The following is a 21,656-nucleotide window of genomic DNA, read 5'->3' as shown; positions in this document are numbered from 1 at the left end:
AGAAAATGTATTCTGTACAACTTTTAATACATCACTAAGTAAATACACACTGAATGCAGATATCTTAATATACTGTAAACATGATATTATACATACATTATATGATACAGCATACAGGTCTTTCAAACAAAAAGAATACAGGGAATGAACAAAACTGACTGTCACAAATATCCCTGCCCATATAAATGTAAAAGGATGTAATAAAGACTGGCAGATCTACATCCTAAACATTGGATGGTAGTGAAAAAGATCTGGGGCCTCATGTATAATGCCGTGCGTAGAACTCACACTATAACATGGCGTAAGCACAAAAGCCGAAATGTGCTTACGCACAGAAAAATCCAGATGCAGGAATCTGTGCGTACTCCAACTTCCACGTTCTTCCGCTATATAAATCCCGATCAGCATGAAAACTAACGCTTGTGCAAGCGCTTTATGTAACGCCCCAACTCCTCCCCGAATTACGCCTCTTTGAATATGCAAATCAATATAAATCACCCTTAAGCTCAGCCTTCTGTGAAAAGACAATGGGAAAAGCACGGGGGAAAATATAACGATTTCAGCGAATACCAAGTGGAGGCAAAGGATAAACATACTATTTGTTCAAATAAACCGTGGTATAATAAACAAAAGGAAGTTGATCGAGTGACATAGCGTGTTGGAGAAACTTGAAAGCTCAGATATCAGTCGCTGTGAAAAGGCGAGTCATAGCCTACCGTCTGAGTGTCATATGAAAGCTTTTTAGGGTACAGAGAAAAAAAAGGCACAGTGAGGAAAAAAGGCACGAAATGTCAACTTCAATCTCGAAATTTCCACTTTAATCATGTAGTTTATTTTGTCATTAAAGTAGAACATCATAAACGTCATCTTAAAATCATTTACGTAACCAGTTTCTCAAATCACATCGTAATTAAAGTAGCACGTTAAATGCTTTGTTTTGTATTTGATCTTCTATGTGATCTATGTGTGTGAATCACTACTTGCTTCTTAAACTGGCTCTCTTCCTCCGACTGGACACAGAGTCCATTACATTAGTGATATTACAGCTCTCTGAATAACTAAAATACTGAGATGTATACGTGATATCATTAAGAGTTAAAGCACGTTATTAAACATGGGTTTTACAGCGCAGCGATTGTGCACGACCATCGATGAAATTATTTATTGCAGCAGTACTCAGGGGCGGCTCTAGGTTTGTGGTGGCACTGGGCAGAAAAAGAATCGGTGGCTCCTTCGCCACCAATGTCAGTGAGGTAGCTTATGCACGGCGGATGGCCACGTCTGTTACAGACACTAGCCGTCTCGTGCTCATGACACAAGCGTTTAACTTTTGTCGAAATTTGCCGCTGCATTTTTAGCTGTGTCGTTATTTTCTCTTTCTGTTTTACATTCAAAATGTATTGGCGTGGCCGCCCTTACATTTCTTGCTTTTCTTTCTCCAAGTAACCGATTGCCACACAATCAGCTCTGTAATAGATGTTAAGCCATCTGTAAACTTAGAGCGCTGATTCTTTAAAAAGTTTAAGGAACATTGAAATATCTTCGTAGTACATGTTTAATTATTCTATCCTTCACGCCAGTCCCAGTGAAGAATATAGATTATTTAAATGAAGTTAAAGTTTTACCTGTATAATATAATAAACATATTTTGCTGCATTTCATCTTAAAAATGATATTGTCATCATATGTAAATACGCACTTTATAAAGTGGCTCAGGTTGTGCAATATTATAACTGTAGTACAAGTTTACAGTGAGGTAATTGTACTTACAAGTACAAACAGTTCAACAAGGAGCAATAATTGAGTGCGTTTATAGTTCTTGGGATGAAACTGTTTCTGAACCGCGAGGTCCGTACAGGAAAGGCTTTAAAACATTTTGCCGTGGCTGAGGTAGCGTGTGCCTGATGCTGTATACCGATAATTCTCTTTCCGAACAGCTGCTGCTGTGATTCACACTCAGAAACAGTGATATAAATACTCCGAGTGCTGCAGTGAGAGTAATATGGAAAAAGATGATCCGCTATGGCAACTCCTAACGGGAGCAGCAGAAAGAAGAAGGTGCAGTGAGAGTAACAACGCTAAAGCAGTTATGGTATTTGGAATACTATGGCTATTCCCTGGACCATTATATTGTTACAAGTTAATTACAATCAGATGCGTTACAATAATAAACAATATGCGGTTAGTTTCAGTGAATTTATAAAGCCACGTCAGGAAAATAAAGAGTAACCACACAGGAACAGTAGCATTGCTTTGACGCTGGGTGCCGCCAGTCTGCAAAACCGAGCGGAGAACTTGCGTACGACAAGGCATGAGGTACTGCGGAAAAGTGCGTGGCTTTACGCCAAATGTAGGTTTTATACATCGCGATTTGAACGTGGAAAAGTTCTTACGCAACATTTCTGTGCGTACACACCATTTATACATGAGGCCCCAGGTGCTTGCAGTTTTCACATTTTGTGTCTGAGGTAGGGGAGAGGAGACATGTTTGGACAGATAGTGCATGCAGGAGGGAAACTGGCATTTTGTTGAATGGCTGAAAAATGATGGTATTTTATTGGAGGTGGGAAGAGGGAAGAGAGGGATTCAGAGGACAGATACCGTTTTGCCTAAGGTAAGATGGAGTTTTATCAAAGGAAGAAGCATGCTCAAAATGGACAATATTATGTGGTTAGTGCTGCTGCCTTATGGCTATAGCATCCTGGGTATGAATCCTGCATCTAGATGTTGTCTGTGTGCTATTTGGATATTCTGTCTGTGGGCGTTTTCCCACCACAGGAAGTTCGCTTTCAGAAACCACTGAGTTCCTTTAAGATGTAGGCCATGAGTCACTTGGGGTCCCTGGCCACTTTTGTGTTTTGTATTCCTACTACACAACAGGAACTGTATGCAAAATATGTGACTTGAAAGAAGAGTGATTCTGTGCGTAGTGCACAGTTGGGAGTTCACAGGGGACTACCTCCCTCCCCTGTAACTGCATTGACGCACTCTCGAGTTCAAGGGGGACCGCCCCCAACCTTATAGTTTTGAAGCAATTTCTACTTCACAGGGAAAATGCTGCTTCAATGTGGTAATGTGGTATGGTGCACCAGGCAGGCAGCTATGAACAGTGATGTAGTGCGAAGTGCGCTGCTCCATCTTAAGCGATAACTCTTCAAAGTCCAATCCAATAGCAAATTTGTAAGATGGCACCAGTGATCAACCAAGCAGAACAATTCATCTACCGAGCCCCACCCAAGTTCCTGTGGTGGGAATTTCTATAAAAGTTCCTGGTTTCTGAAAAAAAGTTTGTAAAGCACCTGATGTCTGTGTAAGTTTGCTATGAGTATACTAGTTTTCCTCACACATCCAAAAGACATGTATGTTAGGCCGATATTTGGCCCAAAACTGAATGAAAATGACAAACAAATTCAAAATCAAGTAATACTTGTTTAAAATATGTTTCATATTTAAAAAATAAGTTTCATTTAAAGAATATGTGTAATGTAATGGATGATATCAAACAAGATCTCCTTGCAAGGCAAATGTGCTGATCATTCCACTATCTTCACATCTTTCATGGTGATGTTTCTTTGTTGATAGGTCACACTGTAGTACTTACATATTCCTTGTTCTGATCCTGATTCACCTTCAGTGCCCTCCAGGTGGGGAAAAGCTGAAATTATAATTTATGGTGAGAAGTGCCTGGGTGCCTAATTTAATAAAGAAAGCTGCGCCTAAACAACAAACAAACATGCTTTAACACTAGAATTACCAGAGCCTAAGAAAAAACTCATAGATCCGTCCCACCTTAAATCGCTTCACAACTCTCCATCAGCGTCTTTTGTCCTTTAAATGTATTGATAAGCAGCAAGCAGTCTGCTATCACATCATCTCAGCTCAAGTCTGCTTACCTGCGTGTCAGTTGCTTGGAATTGTATAGAGTGAGAAGTCAAGCAAAATCACACATTTTATAAATAGTATATCGTTATTTGGAACACATGCATTTCATGTGTGTTCCGTGCATACAACGATCTATGTACAGTAAACACATCGTTAAAAAAGAAAAGTTTTTAATGTTTTAGTAATAATTGACAAAATGTAGACATGAAGTTTATAATGTGTGAAGCCTGAAGTCCAAATATCAAAGAAACACTTTCACAAAAGGTACAAATATAACAGAACAAGTGTACTTTTATTCAAAAATAAAACTGCAGAAAAACAACACACGTTAAGGTGCAACATTGACATGCATTTACTACAACTACTTCGGTGGCACAACAGTATCAACTGTTCACTGGTAATCAAAACTTCATGGGTTTGATCCCGAATGAGTCAATTTTGAGAAGTGAGGTGCTTTTATTCTTACTGTTTTAGAATAAAAACATACATTTGATTTCAGTTTGTAACAGCCGGTGTAAATGTATGGTACTTGTAAAGGTTAGCTTTGTTTTTTTTTTTTTTTATTCAGTTTCATTCTCTCAGTCATGTTCACGATCCTACCTTACAGCCCCATCCCCCATCTGACACTGCTGTTTTAACATAAAGACATGCTATAGCTCTGCACTCTGTAGAAAGTAAGTAAATAAATCCAAATAAATAACATTCAATCTGGCTTTTATCTGAGTAACATATAAATGTTGATGTACAAGTATAACAAAACAAGTGCACGTTTATTCAAGACTATAACCGAAGAAAAAAGAAAGTCACAAGTACATTGCAGAGCTTCCTGTGTTTGAGCGACATGGGCATGCTCAAAAAATACACATGTAATGCCACGAAAAGTGCACGCAGACACTTTAGTTCACAAGCATTGGTACAAGAATGCAGTCAGACTTCTTTTTAGGGCAGTTTCATTCTCTCAGTCATGTTCACGATCTTACCCTACAAATCTGACACTGCTGTTTTCACATAAAGACGCGCATTCTGTTAAATAATCAGTGGGAATAGTAGTGAGATCTCTCATAGAATCTATGAACTCAGAATAACACCAACTAAGATAAAATAAACAAAATAGTTATTATTCACTAGAATAAGTACAAGCGGGTTGCACAAAATAATAATTCACAGTAAGAAAAGGCGCTATATTGCACCCGACCCGGCACAAACTGGACACGGGAGGCACATATAAAATAAAAGACTTTATTTTTCTTTGTCTGTGGGCTATGCCTTCTCCATACTCACATACACAACACAGTCCCAAGCACAAAATACAAGCAAAACACTCCTCTCTTTAACCACCACTCCTTCCCAAGCTTTGTCCTCCTTCCACCTGTTGAGTGGTGGTTGCTGGCTCCTTTTATGGCCCACCCAAGGGCTGAAGATTAGTCCAGCTGGGCTCAGGGACCTTTGCCGTCCCCCCTGGAAGTTACCCCAGACCCCAACAGGGCTGTGGAGAACATGAAGCCCTGTGAGAGACTGAGGCACTACTCCAACCCAGGGGGGTGGCTATCCAACGTCTGGGAGAGGTACTGCACCATCCAGGGCTGCTCCCTCTGAATACACATCGAAGGGGCATTTTACTGACCGCTTCACTGCCATCTCAAATCACAAGCTCTCTCTCACTCTCTTTCTCTCTATGCTCTTACCTCATCAGTTAATTTTCTTTATTTCATCCTTTTCCTCCTCTGACCTCTCACTCAGACCCCTTATATCCTCTGTGAGTAAGCTGCGTCATGTGACCCATGGAGCCCTGATGCAGGATACTGTAGGTGCATTAACCACTTTTGAGCATGTTAAATGCAATTAGAAAATTCCCTCAAAATTCTTCACTGCCATGTGGCTTTTCTCTTACACACCTATACTCATAGGATCTGCACTGTCTCATTGTTTTTATTTTGAAAAATAATGCTCACCATCACAGACCCTTTACTCACTTCAGTACAGGTGGTTGTGCCACTTGATAACTAATGAAATGATCCTTAGAGACACCTCCTATCTCTCAAACTCTCAGGATTTTCTTCTATAATCCATGTACGTGCTTCCCTTTGACTCACCTACTGACTTCATCAAATCTGTGAATTAGGGATTGCTTTATGCCCCAGCATAGGGTCATTCATATACATGCCATGGAATTACTTCATTGTTGGGTTTGCCATATACCATGTTTGCAATGTAAGCACCATGCTAGAGTGCTGTCTTGTAGCTCCTACTCGTACAACCTTCATTGTCCTAATCAGTGAATAAGGAGCAAAGCAGTCGAGTTTCACTTTGAATAAAGTTTTGCAAAATTATTTTTTTTTTTTATGGGTGCTACCTTTTTTGCTGTAGTAATATTTAGGAACAGGTCTAAGGTAAGACACCTAAGCAGCCACAACTAGTGTATAACTTCTCCTATACCAAATGGCGATGGACTGGACCACATAATTCAATTTGAGGTTTCTACTATATATGATGTTTACAGTGTCTTTCGTTACTAGATACAAAATGATACTCAACAAACTGATAACTGAATCATTTCTTGTAGGTGACATCAAGTGCTCATTGTGCATATTGCTGTGTTTTTAAAGTATGTCTGTTGAGTGTGGTGCTAAGGTGTCACTCGGTGCAGGGTTACACTCAGGTCTCAATCCGGGTGGTTTGCCTTGTGGTGGGTATAATCAGCGCATGCTCCCAACCTATCTAGCCATTATAAGGTTTACATCTGCTGCTTGTTTCTGTGTGACCTTTAATTTGTGATTATTTCTCTATCACTAGATCCAAACAACATCTACATGTGGGAAACAGACCAGGGAAGCATAGATAACCTGGACTTCAGACACCACAACTATAGTGAAATGAGAAAGGTGAGTTGTTTGTTTAGTTTAACAAGACAATCAATTATTTTTCATTAAGCTAATTGCTTGTGGCCAAATTATCATTGCTTTAGAGCTCATTTAATTTAAAGTGCAGGAACAATTACTGTCATGCTCACAGGCAGTGAGCACCATCCACTTTTGGAGCATCTTGTTGTTCATGAACCAAGATGAACCAGGGTCAAGTGAAGAGACAAGGACTAGCTGCTTATAGTGTCCAAACAGTGGACCTTTTATTAATGTGTAAGAATGCAGTGCAATAACTAATAAAGACATTTTAAAATCATAAATAAATACATTTCTGTTAGGTAAAAGCACAAGAACAGTATTATGGGGAGTCAGTCCCAGGAGGTCTTTCATTTAAATAACAGTGCATCCAAAAGCACCTTACCAGACAAGCACACTCTACAACATTCTCACACCTAGCACTATTACTGTGCTTCAGTCAGCCTTGTCCTTCATGGGAGTTTGGGCAACTTCTACACACAGCTCCTTCACTGCATTGCCTCCATATCACTTCCCTTCCCAGTCAAACCCTTTCTCTCCTGCCATCTAATCTTCACAGCTCCTCAGAAACAAATCAACAGATTTGGATCTTCATTGTAACCTTGGCTTATCCACTCCAGGACACCAGCTTCGTTCCTTGTACTCCTACTCCTACTCCTACTCATAATCATACTCCAACCTCCTCCATCTGTACTCTCCTAACACTCACTGCTCCTCTTGTTTCCCGTTCTTCCAGTACTTAGCCTGACGTTTAAACCTTAGGACTTATTAGCATTCACACCTCCGTCAATTAAAACAACATACAGGGTTGCAATCTAACTAGCCCTAGCTAAATGGCTTCAGCTGCCTTACTTAACTTAACCTGAGATCCACTGTATCAGACAGATAGTAAAGTAACTAAATAGATAAAGACCAGTAATATCAAAACAGATACAGTATAAACACTAGATGCTGCTGAAGAAAATCTACACTAAAATATGTGCCGGCAGAAGTTTAAGAATGAGCCGTTTTATTAGCTAAACCTGTCTTTTGTACATAATTGGTTGCTCAGTAGTATCAGGTGCACATAATGATACTAATAGCAGATTAAAAGGTTCCCATAGGTTGAAGGCATGGGCATCGCAGTGGGAGGATAAAGGCTAATAATTACCAAGGGCCCACTGGGTGGAAGGGCCCTCAAAGCCTGCAATGAAAAGAATGTATGATAGACATGGATCTAGAGGAAGGGGCCCACAGAAACTGCTGATGTATTGGGCTCAGAGTTCTGTGCTACACCCCTGTTTGAAGGCAGCACGCCAGCATGAGCATGTCAGGTAAAATATGCTTGCTGGGGTTTTTTGACATAAAATATCATGAGAGAATCAAAACTGTTCCATAAAACAAAAAAAAAAAAAACATTCAATCAACAGTGGATCTATTGTCAAAAATTTTCTGTTACTCATAGGCCTTTCAGGTGTTACCTGAGATGCTTTGTTTTAAACCACCATTTGCCTCAGTTTTTTACTACAGCTTTAGATAACTCCTTGGTTATATTGTTCAGCTCCCTTTATAAATTGGCTTTGGTCTTTCAACCATTTTTATTTGGATTTCCTAGTGTTTGACTTTTGGCTATTTTTTGAATTTGCTTTTTTACAATGAGTTTCTCTTGGGTTATTTTTTACTTCTTGTTTACTTAGTATTTGGAGTATTATTTAGCAATGTTGTTTTTGAAATTTTTCTTTCATTTTGATTTTTTTTAAATTTGGATATTTTTGGTTTGTTTTTTATTTTTATGTAATTAATAAATGTAATTAAATAACTACTTCTTTGCTTCATGGTGGTACAGTGGTAACTCCGCTGCATTGCAGTAAGGAGACAAGAGTTCATGTCATGGGTCATTCCCGCAGAGAGTTTACATGTTCTCCCCTTGTCTGGTTGGGTTTCCTCCAGATACTCCAGTTTCCTCCCACAGTTCAAAAACATGCAGGTTCGGTGGATTGGCAATGCTAAATTGTCCCTAGTGTGTGTGTGTGTATGTCTGAGTGTGTTTAGTCTGCAATGGACTGGCCCCCTGTCCAGTGATTGTTCTTGCCTTAAACCTTATGCTTGCTGGATTACGGTCCAGTCCCCCACGACCCTGCTCTGGGTTAAGCAGGCTTTGAAAATGGTATATTAATAACTACTTCTGTTCTCTAGGTCAGGGTTTTGATAGTTTCTTACCTCTTTATGGGCTCTGCTGGTATTTATGGGCTTTTTGAGTGTTTAGGCCTTAAGCCCCATTTGAGGTCAGACAACTTGGGTGGAGTGGTGGCTCTGAGGCTAAGGATCTGTGCTGGTATCCCGAAGGTTGCTGGTTCAAATCCTTGTCACTGTCAAAAGAGATCCTACTCTGCTGTGCCCTTGAGCAAGACCCTTAACCTGTATTTGCTCCAGGGGTGCTGTACAATGGCTGACCCTGTGCTCTGACCCCATGGGGTATGCGAAAACTAACTAATTCCTAATACAAGAAATTGTATAAGGCAAAATAAAGAACAACAACTAAGTAAAACAGTAATACTGAATAAGTGGAAATATGCCAGCCTTTTAGTTCAATGAAAAACAAGAACAGGATAGTGAAGTGCTGGAAAATATGAGATAAGCTCCAGTTCTTACTTACTGACATTGATTAGACTAGCAGGAAATTTCTAAAATATCCATAAATTCCTGCACACCAGTGTAGTGGTGTATGGTTAGTTTCAATGGCAATGACAAAACAATGTTTTTTTTTAAGTATACCAACATATTAACATTGTTGCTACTCAGATGCTTCCCTTCTTTGAAGTAGTATAATGACCTGTAAGTACTATTCTATTTTTAGCAAGGCAGGAATGTTATATATTTGTTTGAGGCATATAAAAGTAAGTTTAACTTAATGCAGTGACCTTTATAGACACCTGATCTCAATCAAGTATGTTGGGTTTATGTGGAGCAAGCTACTCATAGAGAGAAACCACTGCCAGCCATTGGCTACAATTGTTGTGACACATCTGAGTGATGATTGTGTCTCCTGTGTCACACTTTCAGCACCATGTCGAATCTATGTGCCAACAAATGTAATATCCTTGTTGTTAACCCAAAGCCTGACTTAGGCTTGGAATTCTATGTAATTGCAGTTAGCCCAAGTCAGACTGGGATGATAAGAAATAATCCTTTATACAATGTTAAGCCTGAGCAACACTTGGGACGATATTCTGCTGTCATCTAGTTGATAAAACAGGCCTGAGGAGAGGGGGGGTGCAGCCAGAACGTCGCTCCGGGGCCTATGAAGCTCAAGGGGGCCCATGAAACCCAAGGCGTCCCATAATTTTTATTATATTTTGAACATTTATTTATTTAATTTATTTCATTTTTATTGTATTTTTTAAAATTTTGCAAGTCTGTTTAGTTTCAAAATTAAAAAGGCACGTAGGTCACAGGATACTTAGCAGCGGTCAGCAGTTTACGACGTAAGAGAAAATCATGAAGGCCGCCCTGGGAGAGAAGTCACGTCATCTACAAGGGTATTCCCTGCTTGGTGCGAAGTGACAAAGAGGAGGGGGTTCCAGGCGGAGTGAGAAAAAAGTCATCAGCTGGCAAACAAGTATGTCATGTAGTCGCCACGTTCTGAGACACGAGGGCCCACACACCTTCTTTGCACCAGGGCCCAGATTTTTTCTCTGCGGCCCTGGGATAAAATAACACAAAAATGCAACAAATTATGAATATTTCTATGCATTTTGCCATCAGTATTCATAAGTGGGGTGTAACCTTCATCCAAAACACAATGGAGTGTGTAAATGAGAAACTGTAAAGCCAGTTTTAGAACTAACTGAAAATGAACTAATAGTTGAATCAAGAGACAGTGACAACAAAGTGGATTGGTCATCAGACATTGACAAAGATAGAGAAACTGATGCATATAGCACTGTATGCCCAGTAAATTCACTCACCTGAAGGTTCACCATTTTGCAAGGAGGCGCATGGCCAAATGGCAAAATGATTGCGACTAAGTGAAAGACAAGAAAGACCTTAGCCTCCTCCGATTGTGAAGATCAGGCATTGTCAACCCTCTCTTGCACAAGCAACAAAAAAAAAAAAATACCAGAAAAGTGCAAAAAGAAACATCTCTACTGTCCCAATTGCAACATTAGGCTATGCATTGATGACTGTGTGAAAACATGTCACACAAAGAATGTGTACTAAATCTGCAACAGTACAGCAGTGGACACTATACAATACAATACAGTTTATTTTTGTATAGCCCAAAATCACACAGGAAGTGCCGCAATGGGCTTTAACAGGCCCTGCCTTTTGACAGCCTCCCAGCCTTGACTCTCTGAGAAGACAAGGAAAAACTCCCAAAAAAACCTTGTAGGGAAAAATGGAAGAAACCTCTGGAAAGGCAGTTCAAAGAGAGACCCCTTTCCAGGTAGGATGGGCGTGAAGTGAGTGGCAAAAGAAGGGGGTCAATACAATACACAGAACAGAACAAATCCTTAATACAGCATAAAAATAAAAATTATAGAAGTACGGAGCAGAATTTAACAGTAGATGATATGACATAAATTAGGTTTGAATATTTTTAGAGTCCTGGAGACCTCATCCATCAATCTGCCTCCCCATTTGGCCATGCCACGGCTGAAACGTTGCTCCGATGAAAGGACCCCTCTTTCCCATGATTCCTGTGATCCTCCATCAGGGATGACTTTACCATAGGCAGGCAAACAACTTGGTAGGTGGGCCGTGGCACCAATAGACATACTGTATCTTTTCTACTGTATTTATGTTGATGTTTTTATATTTACATTTATGTTACACGTAATAACATTTTTTCTTGTTGAAAAAAATGTAACATTTTTGACAAAATTTTCTGAATAAACATTACATTAAGGAGGCTACATGAGGGAAAATGGGGGATTAGGACTATATTAGATAAATGGTCAGTAACAAATATGTTAGGCTGCATTGAACAGAATGCTTATCGAGTATTTTGTATTCCTCACATTTAAAAATATGTTATGAAGATTTTTTGCATTAGCTTTATAGAGAATCAAAATTAATTTATGTTTTTAAATATAATAATAATAATAATATATATTTTATAATTTTAAAAACATTAAATGAGAACCTTTTATGTCCTGATTATATCAGTCACATAGGAACTTCTTAATATTTCAGCTTATTTAACCCAACAAGTTATTTAGCTATTTCTTTAAAGTTGTGCCTGCTTTAAATATATATATATATATATATATATATATATATATATATATATATATATATATATATATATATATATATATATATATATATATATATATATATATATATAGGAGAGAGAGGCAGCTAAAGGGCTTGAGTAAGGGCAGTTCCAAGACATACTAGGATGTGGCAGAGTGCACTGACTCTTTTTCTCCCTTTCCTGCAGACCATTCACGAGAGATTCCACCTGGTCATCTTGAAGTCACTTCCGGGACCGAGCCCCTGTGATGTCACGTCTGGGCTTGAACCAATGGCTGAAGACCTTCATGAGCCCAACCCCTTTGACTTCATTTCCTGTCTTCCCCTTTAAAAGCCTCCACCTTTTCTCTGTTCACTCAGTTCTGTTTTGGACTCGGTTTTGTGCACATCAGTGTTGTATCCATTTAAGCAACTTTGCTGCCAGGAAACCAATTATACGGGTGGCTGCCCCAAACCTTTGTATGACTCTGTGTCGAGTTTGTGCCTATATATATATATATATATATATATATATATATATACTGGTAAAATATAAAGATATTATTATGAAAATATGACATCCTATGCAAAGTAATATAATAAATAACAGACTGATACCAGTAGATATAGATAGATACAATTATTACAATTACAATTAGGGCACAGTTTTATGTTTTCCATCAGCATAGGATTGCATTTTTGGCAGAGAAGAATAGCAAGGGCAGCCTCCAGCTGCGGTCCTTCTGGAATTTCCTGTATTTTGTTTAAACAAAAATACTAATTTAAATTTGAAAGAAGACTTAAGAATGTAAAAACAGAATTTGCCACATCAGAAACTTTAAACTCTTGGTAAAGACATTGTTTACTGCCCCATCCTGTTCTTTATTGTACAGGGACTTGGATATGATATTAATACTATAACTTATTCATGTCATAACAAAAAAAAATCTTTCTTTAATTACAAGAAAGATTTAAAATCTTTTAAACAGACAAAACTGTGGTTTTCTCTACATTATGTCTTTTGCAGTGGTGAAACTGCAGCTTCCTTGAGGACTATGACTGCTGTATTGGCCATAACATTAATGGTGTATTGGGAGCTACACCCTCATCAAAGCTTTTGATTTACTAGTCAGTTTTCATTTTATTTTTACTTATGGTGTATATATTAAAGAAGTAACCTAAATAATGAGATTTTGCAAACAATTAGTTAAAAGAAGTGTCCATGACAGTATTTTAGAGCCGATGAGGAATGAGGATGAGAAGTTTTGTTATTCTGATAAATCTGGAATTACAGTGTTTGCTGCTCTGGACTGAAAGGAACACTTTTGAGGTGGTTTGGGTGGCTAATTATGATGACTTACAAACAGTTCCTATCGAAGATATACTGTCTGATGGAAACCAAATGCATGCTGTGAGGTATTATTCAGCTTCCCCAAGATTTTATAGGGACTGTTTCTAGAAAATGGAAATGCTATGTTTATTACAATTCTTAGAATAAACTGGAACATGAGATCAGTTGACATAAAATGATGTTGATTACTCTCTGTTAGAAGAAGCAGTAATTTCTTTCAAAATCAAACTTATTAATGAGAAAATAAGACAAAGGATCCTAACTCTTATATACTTAAAAATAAACTCACTGAAACCACAATATAAACCAATAAACAACAGTTTCTGTATGTAAGTATGAAATTCACCTGACAAAAAATTTTTCCCATAATTACCCAAAAAGGAAAAAAAAGAAAGAACATAGTTGCTGAATCTGTTAAAGAAATTAGTGGGAAATATGCGGCTCTGTTTCTGTTGTGGCTCTTAACAACAGAATATAGAACATAAGAACATATGAAATTTAACAAATGAGAGGAGACCATTCAGTTCATATCACACTTTTTTGTTAATTAATAGCTAAGATGTCTCATTATCGCATCCTGACACTTCTTAAAAGTTTCAGGTTTTTTTGCTAAAACTACATGTCTCAGAAGTTGCATGCTCCCACAATTCTTTGCATAAACAAGTTCTTCCCCTTCCCCTTAATTTCCACTAGTGTCCTCGAGTATGCAATTTGCCATTTAACTGGATCTAATTTATCAATGCCTTTGAGAATTTTTGAGAACTGCTTTATAGTATGAACTTTAGTTGGAGACAAGAGTGTTTTAGTAACATTAATACATATTATCTTAAAGCTTCATGCCTTAGTGAACTGAGTATGACCTCTAAGAGCCACATGATTGATTATGTTGAGAATTTAAGAATAAACAAGCATAATCCTGAATAACAAAAATGCATATTCATTCCAAAAAATACACTGTTAATCTGTTTTTAAATTAAGTTAAAATGTTTGGACACAACCACAAAGAAGCAATTTGCTTCAGTAGGCATCACCTTGTACCAGAGGTGGACTGTAGTTTGAGCATTATGACTCTGCACTAATTTATTGTGATTTCATTTGCCCTCTAGCTGATGAAGGCTGTACATGAAGAATGTCCCAATATTACTCGCATTTACAGCATTGGCAAAAGCTATTTGGGACTTAAAATGTATGTCATGGAGATTTCTGACAATCCTGGAAAACATGAATTAGGTAAGTTTTAATTATTTAGATTTTCATGACTCACTTGTATAAAGAAAGAAGGTTAGCCACTTCACTTTTTCTGAAAAAAGTAAAACTATCTTTTGGACTTAAGGTAGGCTCTCTAGTATGTTTGTTTATTTTTTGTTTGTTTGTTTCCTTTGCTTTTAATAAACTTTTTTTGTTTTGAAAAATCTATGAAGTAAGCTGAGGTGCAAACCGTTGCTAAAAACCATCTTATAAACAACACTCGTAAGACTGTGTTGTCCCTCACCAACTCAGAGAAATGGCAAGGACTAGAAGAATTACACATAGTCAAAATAACATGCCAAATTTGTAACCTAAAGACTATCCCACATATTTCGTCATGCCCAAAACACTAATCAGAATTTAAACTTGTCAAGCCAGAAAGAGAAGTCAAATGCACCTGGAATAACACATTCAAACTTATTCACAATTGCGCAAAGTTTTAACTAAATCTTGGATAATGCATAAGTAGACAGGGTCAACATCAATCCTGTCACTTGTCAGTCTGTGTCGGATCGACGCCTATATAGCACCTATGCCACACTATGTGTTTATTTAATGAGCTTCTGTAAAAAGCCAAATTTCCCCCATGAACAAATAAACTTCAATCTATTTATCTATAGATGCCTGGGTGTTTGCCACTTTTTACTTTTCAACTTCCACCATTTAATCCTTAGCTCTGCCCTCACTCTTCCTCTTCTTGATCTCCAACGTCATCCTACAGGCCACCATCAAATGCTGCTTAACTACACTTTCCCCTGCCACCACTTTTCAGTCTTCAATCTCCTTCAGATTGACTCTTCTGCATAGGATGTAATCTACCTGTGTGCATCTTCCTCCACTCTTCTACGTCACCCTATGTTCCTCCCTCTTCTTAAAATAGGTATTCACCACAGCCATGGATCCTTTTGGCAAAATCCACTATCTTCTGACCTTCTTCCTTCCTCTCCTTGACACCATACCTACCCATCACCTCCTCGTCTCCACTGTTCCCCTCACCAACATGTCCATTGAAATTCACTCCAATCACCACTTTCTGTCCCTTGGGTACATTGCTCATCACTTTATCCAATTCATTCCAAAAATCTTCTTTCTCATCCATCGCACACCCAACTTGTGGCATATGTACTAACAACATTCATCATCACACCTCCAATTTCCAACTTCATAATCATCACTCTGTCTGACACTCTTTTCCCTTCCAAAACACTCTTAACGTACTGTTCCTTCGGAATAACTCCTACTCCATTTCTCCTCCTATCCACACCATGATAGAACAATTTGAATCCACCTCCGATCCAACTGGCCTTACTCCCCTTCCATTTAGTCTCTTGCACGCACAATATATCAACCTTCCTTCTCTCCATTATATCTGCTAACTCTCTCTCCTTACTAGTCATATTGTCAACATGTGTTTCCACACATGTAAAAATAGAAATTCATAGTAATGTCTTTTCCTATGTCCCTCAAAGTTAATCTACGATGGATGTGTTTTTCTGGATGGAAAAAGGCAAGCGACAATGGCTCAATGAAAAGTTTTAGCAGTGATCAGAAGAAAAGGGGTCTTTAGGCCGACCCACTTTAATGTTTAACAACAGAAATAACAAGATCTTCCAAGTGGTCCAAAGTCAAAATTGTAAAGAAAAAAAGTATTTAAATTTAAGTTTTTGAACCCAAAGATTTGGAAGCCCTGCAGTATGTATCGCCACAGTGTGATACATCCTGCGAGTATGTTAATCCACATTTCCAGCCACAACACGCATTCATGACATATGTTATGAAATAGACCGTGTCTTTGCATGCATATCTGTCAAAGTATGTGTAATTTTATAATTAATTCTTTCTTTCTACTGGTATTTTATTTATTAGTGAATATTGTTTGTTTATTGATTATATTGTATTTAATACATTCTTTATGTTTTATATCTTGTGCACTTAAAGTAGAACCAAAGGGGCCAGGGCCCTCTGATATCACAGTTGTGTGACTGTCCAAAGTCATACTCATGAGATTTGCATGCCACTGCAGCATTATTGTTTGCCTTTATGTTTGCATTGTCACTTATTTCACTATTACAAATGCTTTTTTGATTTTATCTGATTTCTGACTCCTTTGTTCTAGTCTTGAACTATCTCACTGATTTTCAGACTCAGTGTTCATTTGTTTTATTCATTTGCCTTTTGACATACCTTTTTGCTTCCATTTATTGTGTTCATGTTTTTTTTACAATATCTGCAAATTAGTCTTTAAATATAAAGGATATTTGTTTTTGTCCTTGTGAGCCAGAGGCTTTTAATGGTTCCCTCTCCTGTTTCTTAGTTTTTTGAATTTAGAAGCTTTGGCCCTTTTAATTTTCTTGTAGGCAAAAGCCGTCTTCTCAACTTCAAACACAAACTGATTTTGGTTTCTAGGCCTCATTAGCAGCATTGGGTCCTATTTTTGAGGAAAAACTTGGATTGAGACAATCATAAAATAAAACATTAGAATATTGCCTGTAAGAAAAACAAGAAATGAAAATGGCAAAGTGAAATTTTAAAAATGAAATTAATATTTGTATATTAAAACACACCAAAATTATTAAATAATAACTAGAAAAATAATCCTAAGTACTGGCACATGCATGTGACAAAATACAATGGACTAGCACTACTGGGACATCAGAAATGTATGCATGTTGTGACGGACGGCCGGGGCCCATTCCCGGCCGGGATGCCCCTCCTGCATATGTTCGGGGGACATGGACAGCTTAATACGTCCCCCCAGGAAGCTTGTTGGCAGCCTCCCTGGCCGACGGTGATTTCCAAACCTCCTGCAGGGCTCCATGGGAGATGGAGTCCTCCACAACCTGGTTGGGAGCTGGGGCAGCCGCTAGGTTTAGCTGCCTGGATTCCACAGCCCAGCTGGACAAATCTTCAGCCCCACCCGGAAGTGCAATTGGGACCAGGTGGACAAGCACCTGGAGCACTTCCAAGGTGGACTATAAAAGAGTCCAGCCACCACCACTTAGGGGCCAGAGTCGGGAGGAGGAGTGGTGGTAGAAGAAGAGAGAACTATGTTGTGGGTCTTTGTTGTGCTTTGGGACTGTGTTGGGCAGTGGGGCATGGGGAAGACGTGCCCCATGGCTGAAGAGAAAATAAAAAAGGTTTTCATTTTATACGTGCCTCCATGTCCATCTGTGTCGGGTCAGGTGCCGATATAGCGCCTTTTGTTACAATGTATATCTGTCAAAGTATGTGTAATGGCTGAAATGGGTTTATTACAGTGCCAATTGCTGCCAACAGTTCCCCTGCCCTACTGACCATTTTTTATCCAACTAATCTGTTTTAATTTAAATAATCTGAAAGTACACTTTACCTTTTGTTTGGGACCTGATATTTCCAAATAAACGCTATTGGATTTCCAAACCATAGTAAAACAATGTTTTTCAGAAAACATCGGTTATTCTATCTCTCTTCTTATAAAAATTGCTAACTTCTACATTTTAACAATGACCACAAATAATTTATATTTGGCATGGTTTGCACATGTCCTGCTTTGTATTTGTTTTTTCAGTAAGATGCTTTAAATTGAAGTATTCTGCTGGTGTAATGTGACTTTACTGAATCTCATCAATTACTTTTTTCTTTGCCTTCACAGAACAGGTTAAATCAGTATTTCTGTCCACTAGCCCCTTTAATAATGATATATTTTTATTGGCAGAGTCAGTGCTTGAGTTTGGCTGGAATACTTGGAAATTCTGGCAGATGTTCAGAAGCTCTTTGCATAGCTAGGAATTGCATGCAAATTTGCAAGACATGCTTAAGTAACCTTTTAAAGTCACAGTGGGCAATCAAAATCAAACAAATCCCTGAAGTACAATATGTTGTACATCCTTCACCCCAGGAAAGCAGTAGTTTTATCCTTAGGTAAACCATAACTGACCACATATAAAATTCACCATTACTTCCATGCTATCAATCCATTCCTTTCTGAATGTGCTTTGCTCCAGTACAAAGAAACATAAAAGTTAAGCTTTTAATTTTTGTTCATGGTCTGGATCAGAGAGAACTGATAAGAAGTGTGTGTGTGGACGTACAGTACCAAATGCAATAATCAGTTTCTCTCAGGCTAAAATGTAACTATATTCAATAAATGAATTTTCCTGTTTAGGTTCAATCATCCATCCATTTTCCAACCCGCTGAATTCAAACACGGAGATCTGCTGGAGCCAATCCCAGCCAACACAGGGCACAATCCCAGGCTGGGTACCAACCCACTGCAGGACATACACAAACACACCCACTAGGGCCAATTTAGAAACGGCAATCCACCTAACCTGCATGTATTTGGACTGTGGGAGGAAACCGAAACGCCCGGAGGAAACCCACGCAGGCACAGGGAGAACATGCAAACGCCATGCAGGGAGGACCCAGGAAGTGAACGGGGTCTCCTAACTGCAAGGCAGCAGTGCTACCACTGCACCACCCTAGGTTCAATCAGTTAAATTGAAAGAAAATATTAATTTACATATACTATATATAGTTGACTGTGATGAATGCAAGTGTCCAGATGAAGTGTCAGGATGCCACAGGGGTTACCCATTTACTTGAATTAATAAGTAGAACCAAAATAACAGCCAAACAATATTTAAATAATGAACAAAAAGCTATCATATGCCAGCCACTGACTGCAGTTAGAAGGTTACAAGAATATCTATCTATCTATCTATAAATATATATATATATATATATATATATATATATATATATATATATATATATATATATTTATATATACTGGGGACTATGGCCGGGCATTCGTTCCAGCCAATACCCCCAGGCCGCCAGAGGGAGCCCATTTGTGCACATTATTGTCCGAATAAAAATAATTATTGGACTTTTATCTGATATCTGGCGTCTGGTTTGAGGGTTCAAAGGGACAACAGCACCTCCTATCTGTCACAATATTTATACTAATAAAAGGCAAAGCCCTCACTGACTCACTCACTCACTCACTCATCACTAATTCTCCAACTTCTCGTGTAGGTAGAAGGCTGAAATTTGGCAGGCTCATTCCTTACAGCTTACTTACAAAAGTTGGGCAGGTTCCATTTCGAATTTCTACGCATAATGGTCATAACTGGAACCTATTTTTCCCCATATAGTGTAATGAACTTAAGCTCGATGGCCATGGGGGGGGCGGAGTTGCGTGTGACATCATCACGCCTCCCAGGTAATCACGTGAAATGACTGTGAGCATGATGCGTAGAAAACAAGGAAGAGCTCCAAAGAGCGCTGAACAAAAAACACCATTTCACAATTGAGAAGGCTAGCAAAAGATTATGAAGCGAGTGATGCATACAAGCATATTCATAAGTGCAGCTACTGCGGAAGCAAAGCATGGTGTGAACCGTAAGTTTAAATTAAGTTTATAGACACACTTCCGCTGCCGTTTGTCATGCCTACGACGAATATGGTATTCGCGAGATACAAGTTTAATGAGAAGACACGAGGTATAAACGAGACTTTGTATCACTTTGTAATGGAGTTAAAAGTGCTGTAGCAAGAAAGAACATTAAATAAAGCCGTTGACATCGCAAGATCGCACAAGCACAGCTGAGAAGCTTCGATGCATGTACTCCGAGCGGCTCACGTCAACTGACTTTGCAGGACTGAAAAAGATTAAATTAAGTTCATACACATGCTACCGCTTAATAACAGGAATGCCTGTTGAACATCTTACATTCACGAGTACCAATTTGGGTAGTGAACACTTCGATGACTGAAACCTGTTATCTTTACAACGGTTGACAAACACGGAATATAACTTGAACACAACACATCCTCCAAATACGAACCTGATTGAAAGAAATAATGATAATCAAATCCTTGATGACAGCAACACTCATAACGGTCACAAAACTATTACATTGATAATCATGTTACGTTATTTTTAAAATGTTTCCTTTTCTTAGCACAAGCACAGCTGAGAAGTTTCGATGCATGTACTCCGCGTTAAAAAAAATAACGCATTTAATCACACTTTGCATTCCAAGCAAAGGGGAACATTTGTCAATGCATGATTTCCTGGTACATCAATTACATTGATGCACACATCAGAGCTACAAAAATGTAAGTCGGAAGAAAGCGCGTTGCTAGGACTGATCGGAGGCAAATTTCATTTCAAAAGACTACCCGACAGAAGCCTTGATAAAAGTGTGGTTTTGTGCAAACTGTACAAATACGAACCTGATGGAAAGAAATATGATAATCATATCCTTGATGACAGCAACACTCATAACGGTCACAAAACTATTACATTGACAATCATGTTATGTTATTTTTAAAATGTTTCCTTTTCATAGCACAAGCACAGCTGAGAGGCTTCGATGCATGTACTCCATAACGCGTTAAACAAATAACGCATTTAATCACACTTTGCATTCCAAGCAAAGGGGAACTTTTGTCAATGCATGATTTCCTGGTACATCGATTACATTGATGCACACATCAGAGCTACAAAAATGTAAGAGTCGGAAGAAAGCGCGTTGCTAGGACTGATCGGAGGCAAATTTCATTTCAAAAGACTGCCCAAAGGAAACCTTGATAAAAGTGTGGTTTTGTGCAAACTGTGCAAAAATGAGTTTGCATACCACCGAGGCACTTCAACCTTACGGTACCATCAAAATGCAAAACATGTTACAGCGAGCACAGAAACTGTGTATGCTGTTAGCACTACCAGTACGAGTTCGAGTACCAGCAAAAGGTGTCGGCAGCTCAAACCTGATGAGATGACTGGCTTCAGGACCAAAATTAGTAAGTTAACATCGGTCAAACTTACAAATTCTCTCGCAAAATGGATTGCTTTGGACTGTAGACCATGGTGGAAGATAGGGGGTTAGAAAATGTGCTACAGTTAGCGTCAGGAGATCCAACTTTACAACTGCCATGCCGAAAGACTATTTCAAGTAAAATTCAACAGCTTTATGACACTGAAAAGCAAGCAAAATTAGATGCATTACAGAGAGCAGACTTTGTGGCTCTTACTGGGGATCATTGGACTTCCGTGACCATTAGTAATTCTAATT

The 21,656-nt window shown here is 38.6% G+C and overlaps 1 protein-coding gene across 1 annotated transcript in view; it reads left to right on the top strand.

The window, feature by feature from the left end:
* The window catches only part of LOC120527925 (probable carboxypeptidase X1), a 127,492-nt gene that overhangs the window by 67,374 nt on the left and 38,462 nt on the right, over nt 1-21,656 (top strand). Inside the window, exons 6-7 of the mRNA XM_039751879.1 lie at nt 6,676-6,764; nt 14,454-14,577. Of these exons, the coding sequence (XP_039607813.1) occupies nt 6,676-6,764; nt 14,454-14,577 (213 nt within the window). The remainder of the gene's footprint in view (nt 1-6,675; nt 6,765-14,453; nt 14,578-21,656) is intronic.

Source organism: Polypterus senegalus, chromosome 4 (assembly GCF_016835505.1).
Source record: "Polypterus senegalus isolate Bchr_013 chromosome 4, ASM1683550v1, whole genome shotgun sequence".
Lineage (NCBI taxonomy): Eukaryota > Metazoa > Chordata > Cladistia > Polypteriformes > Polypteridae > Polypterus > Polypterus senegalus.
This window is presented reverse-complemented; position numbering and strand designations above follow the sequence as displayed.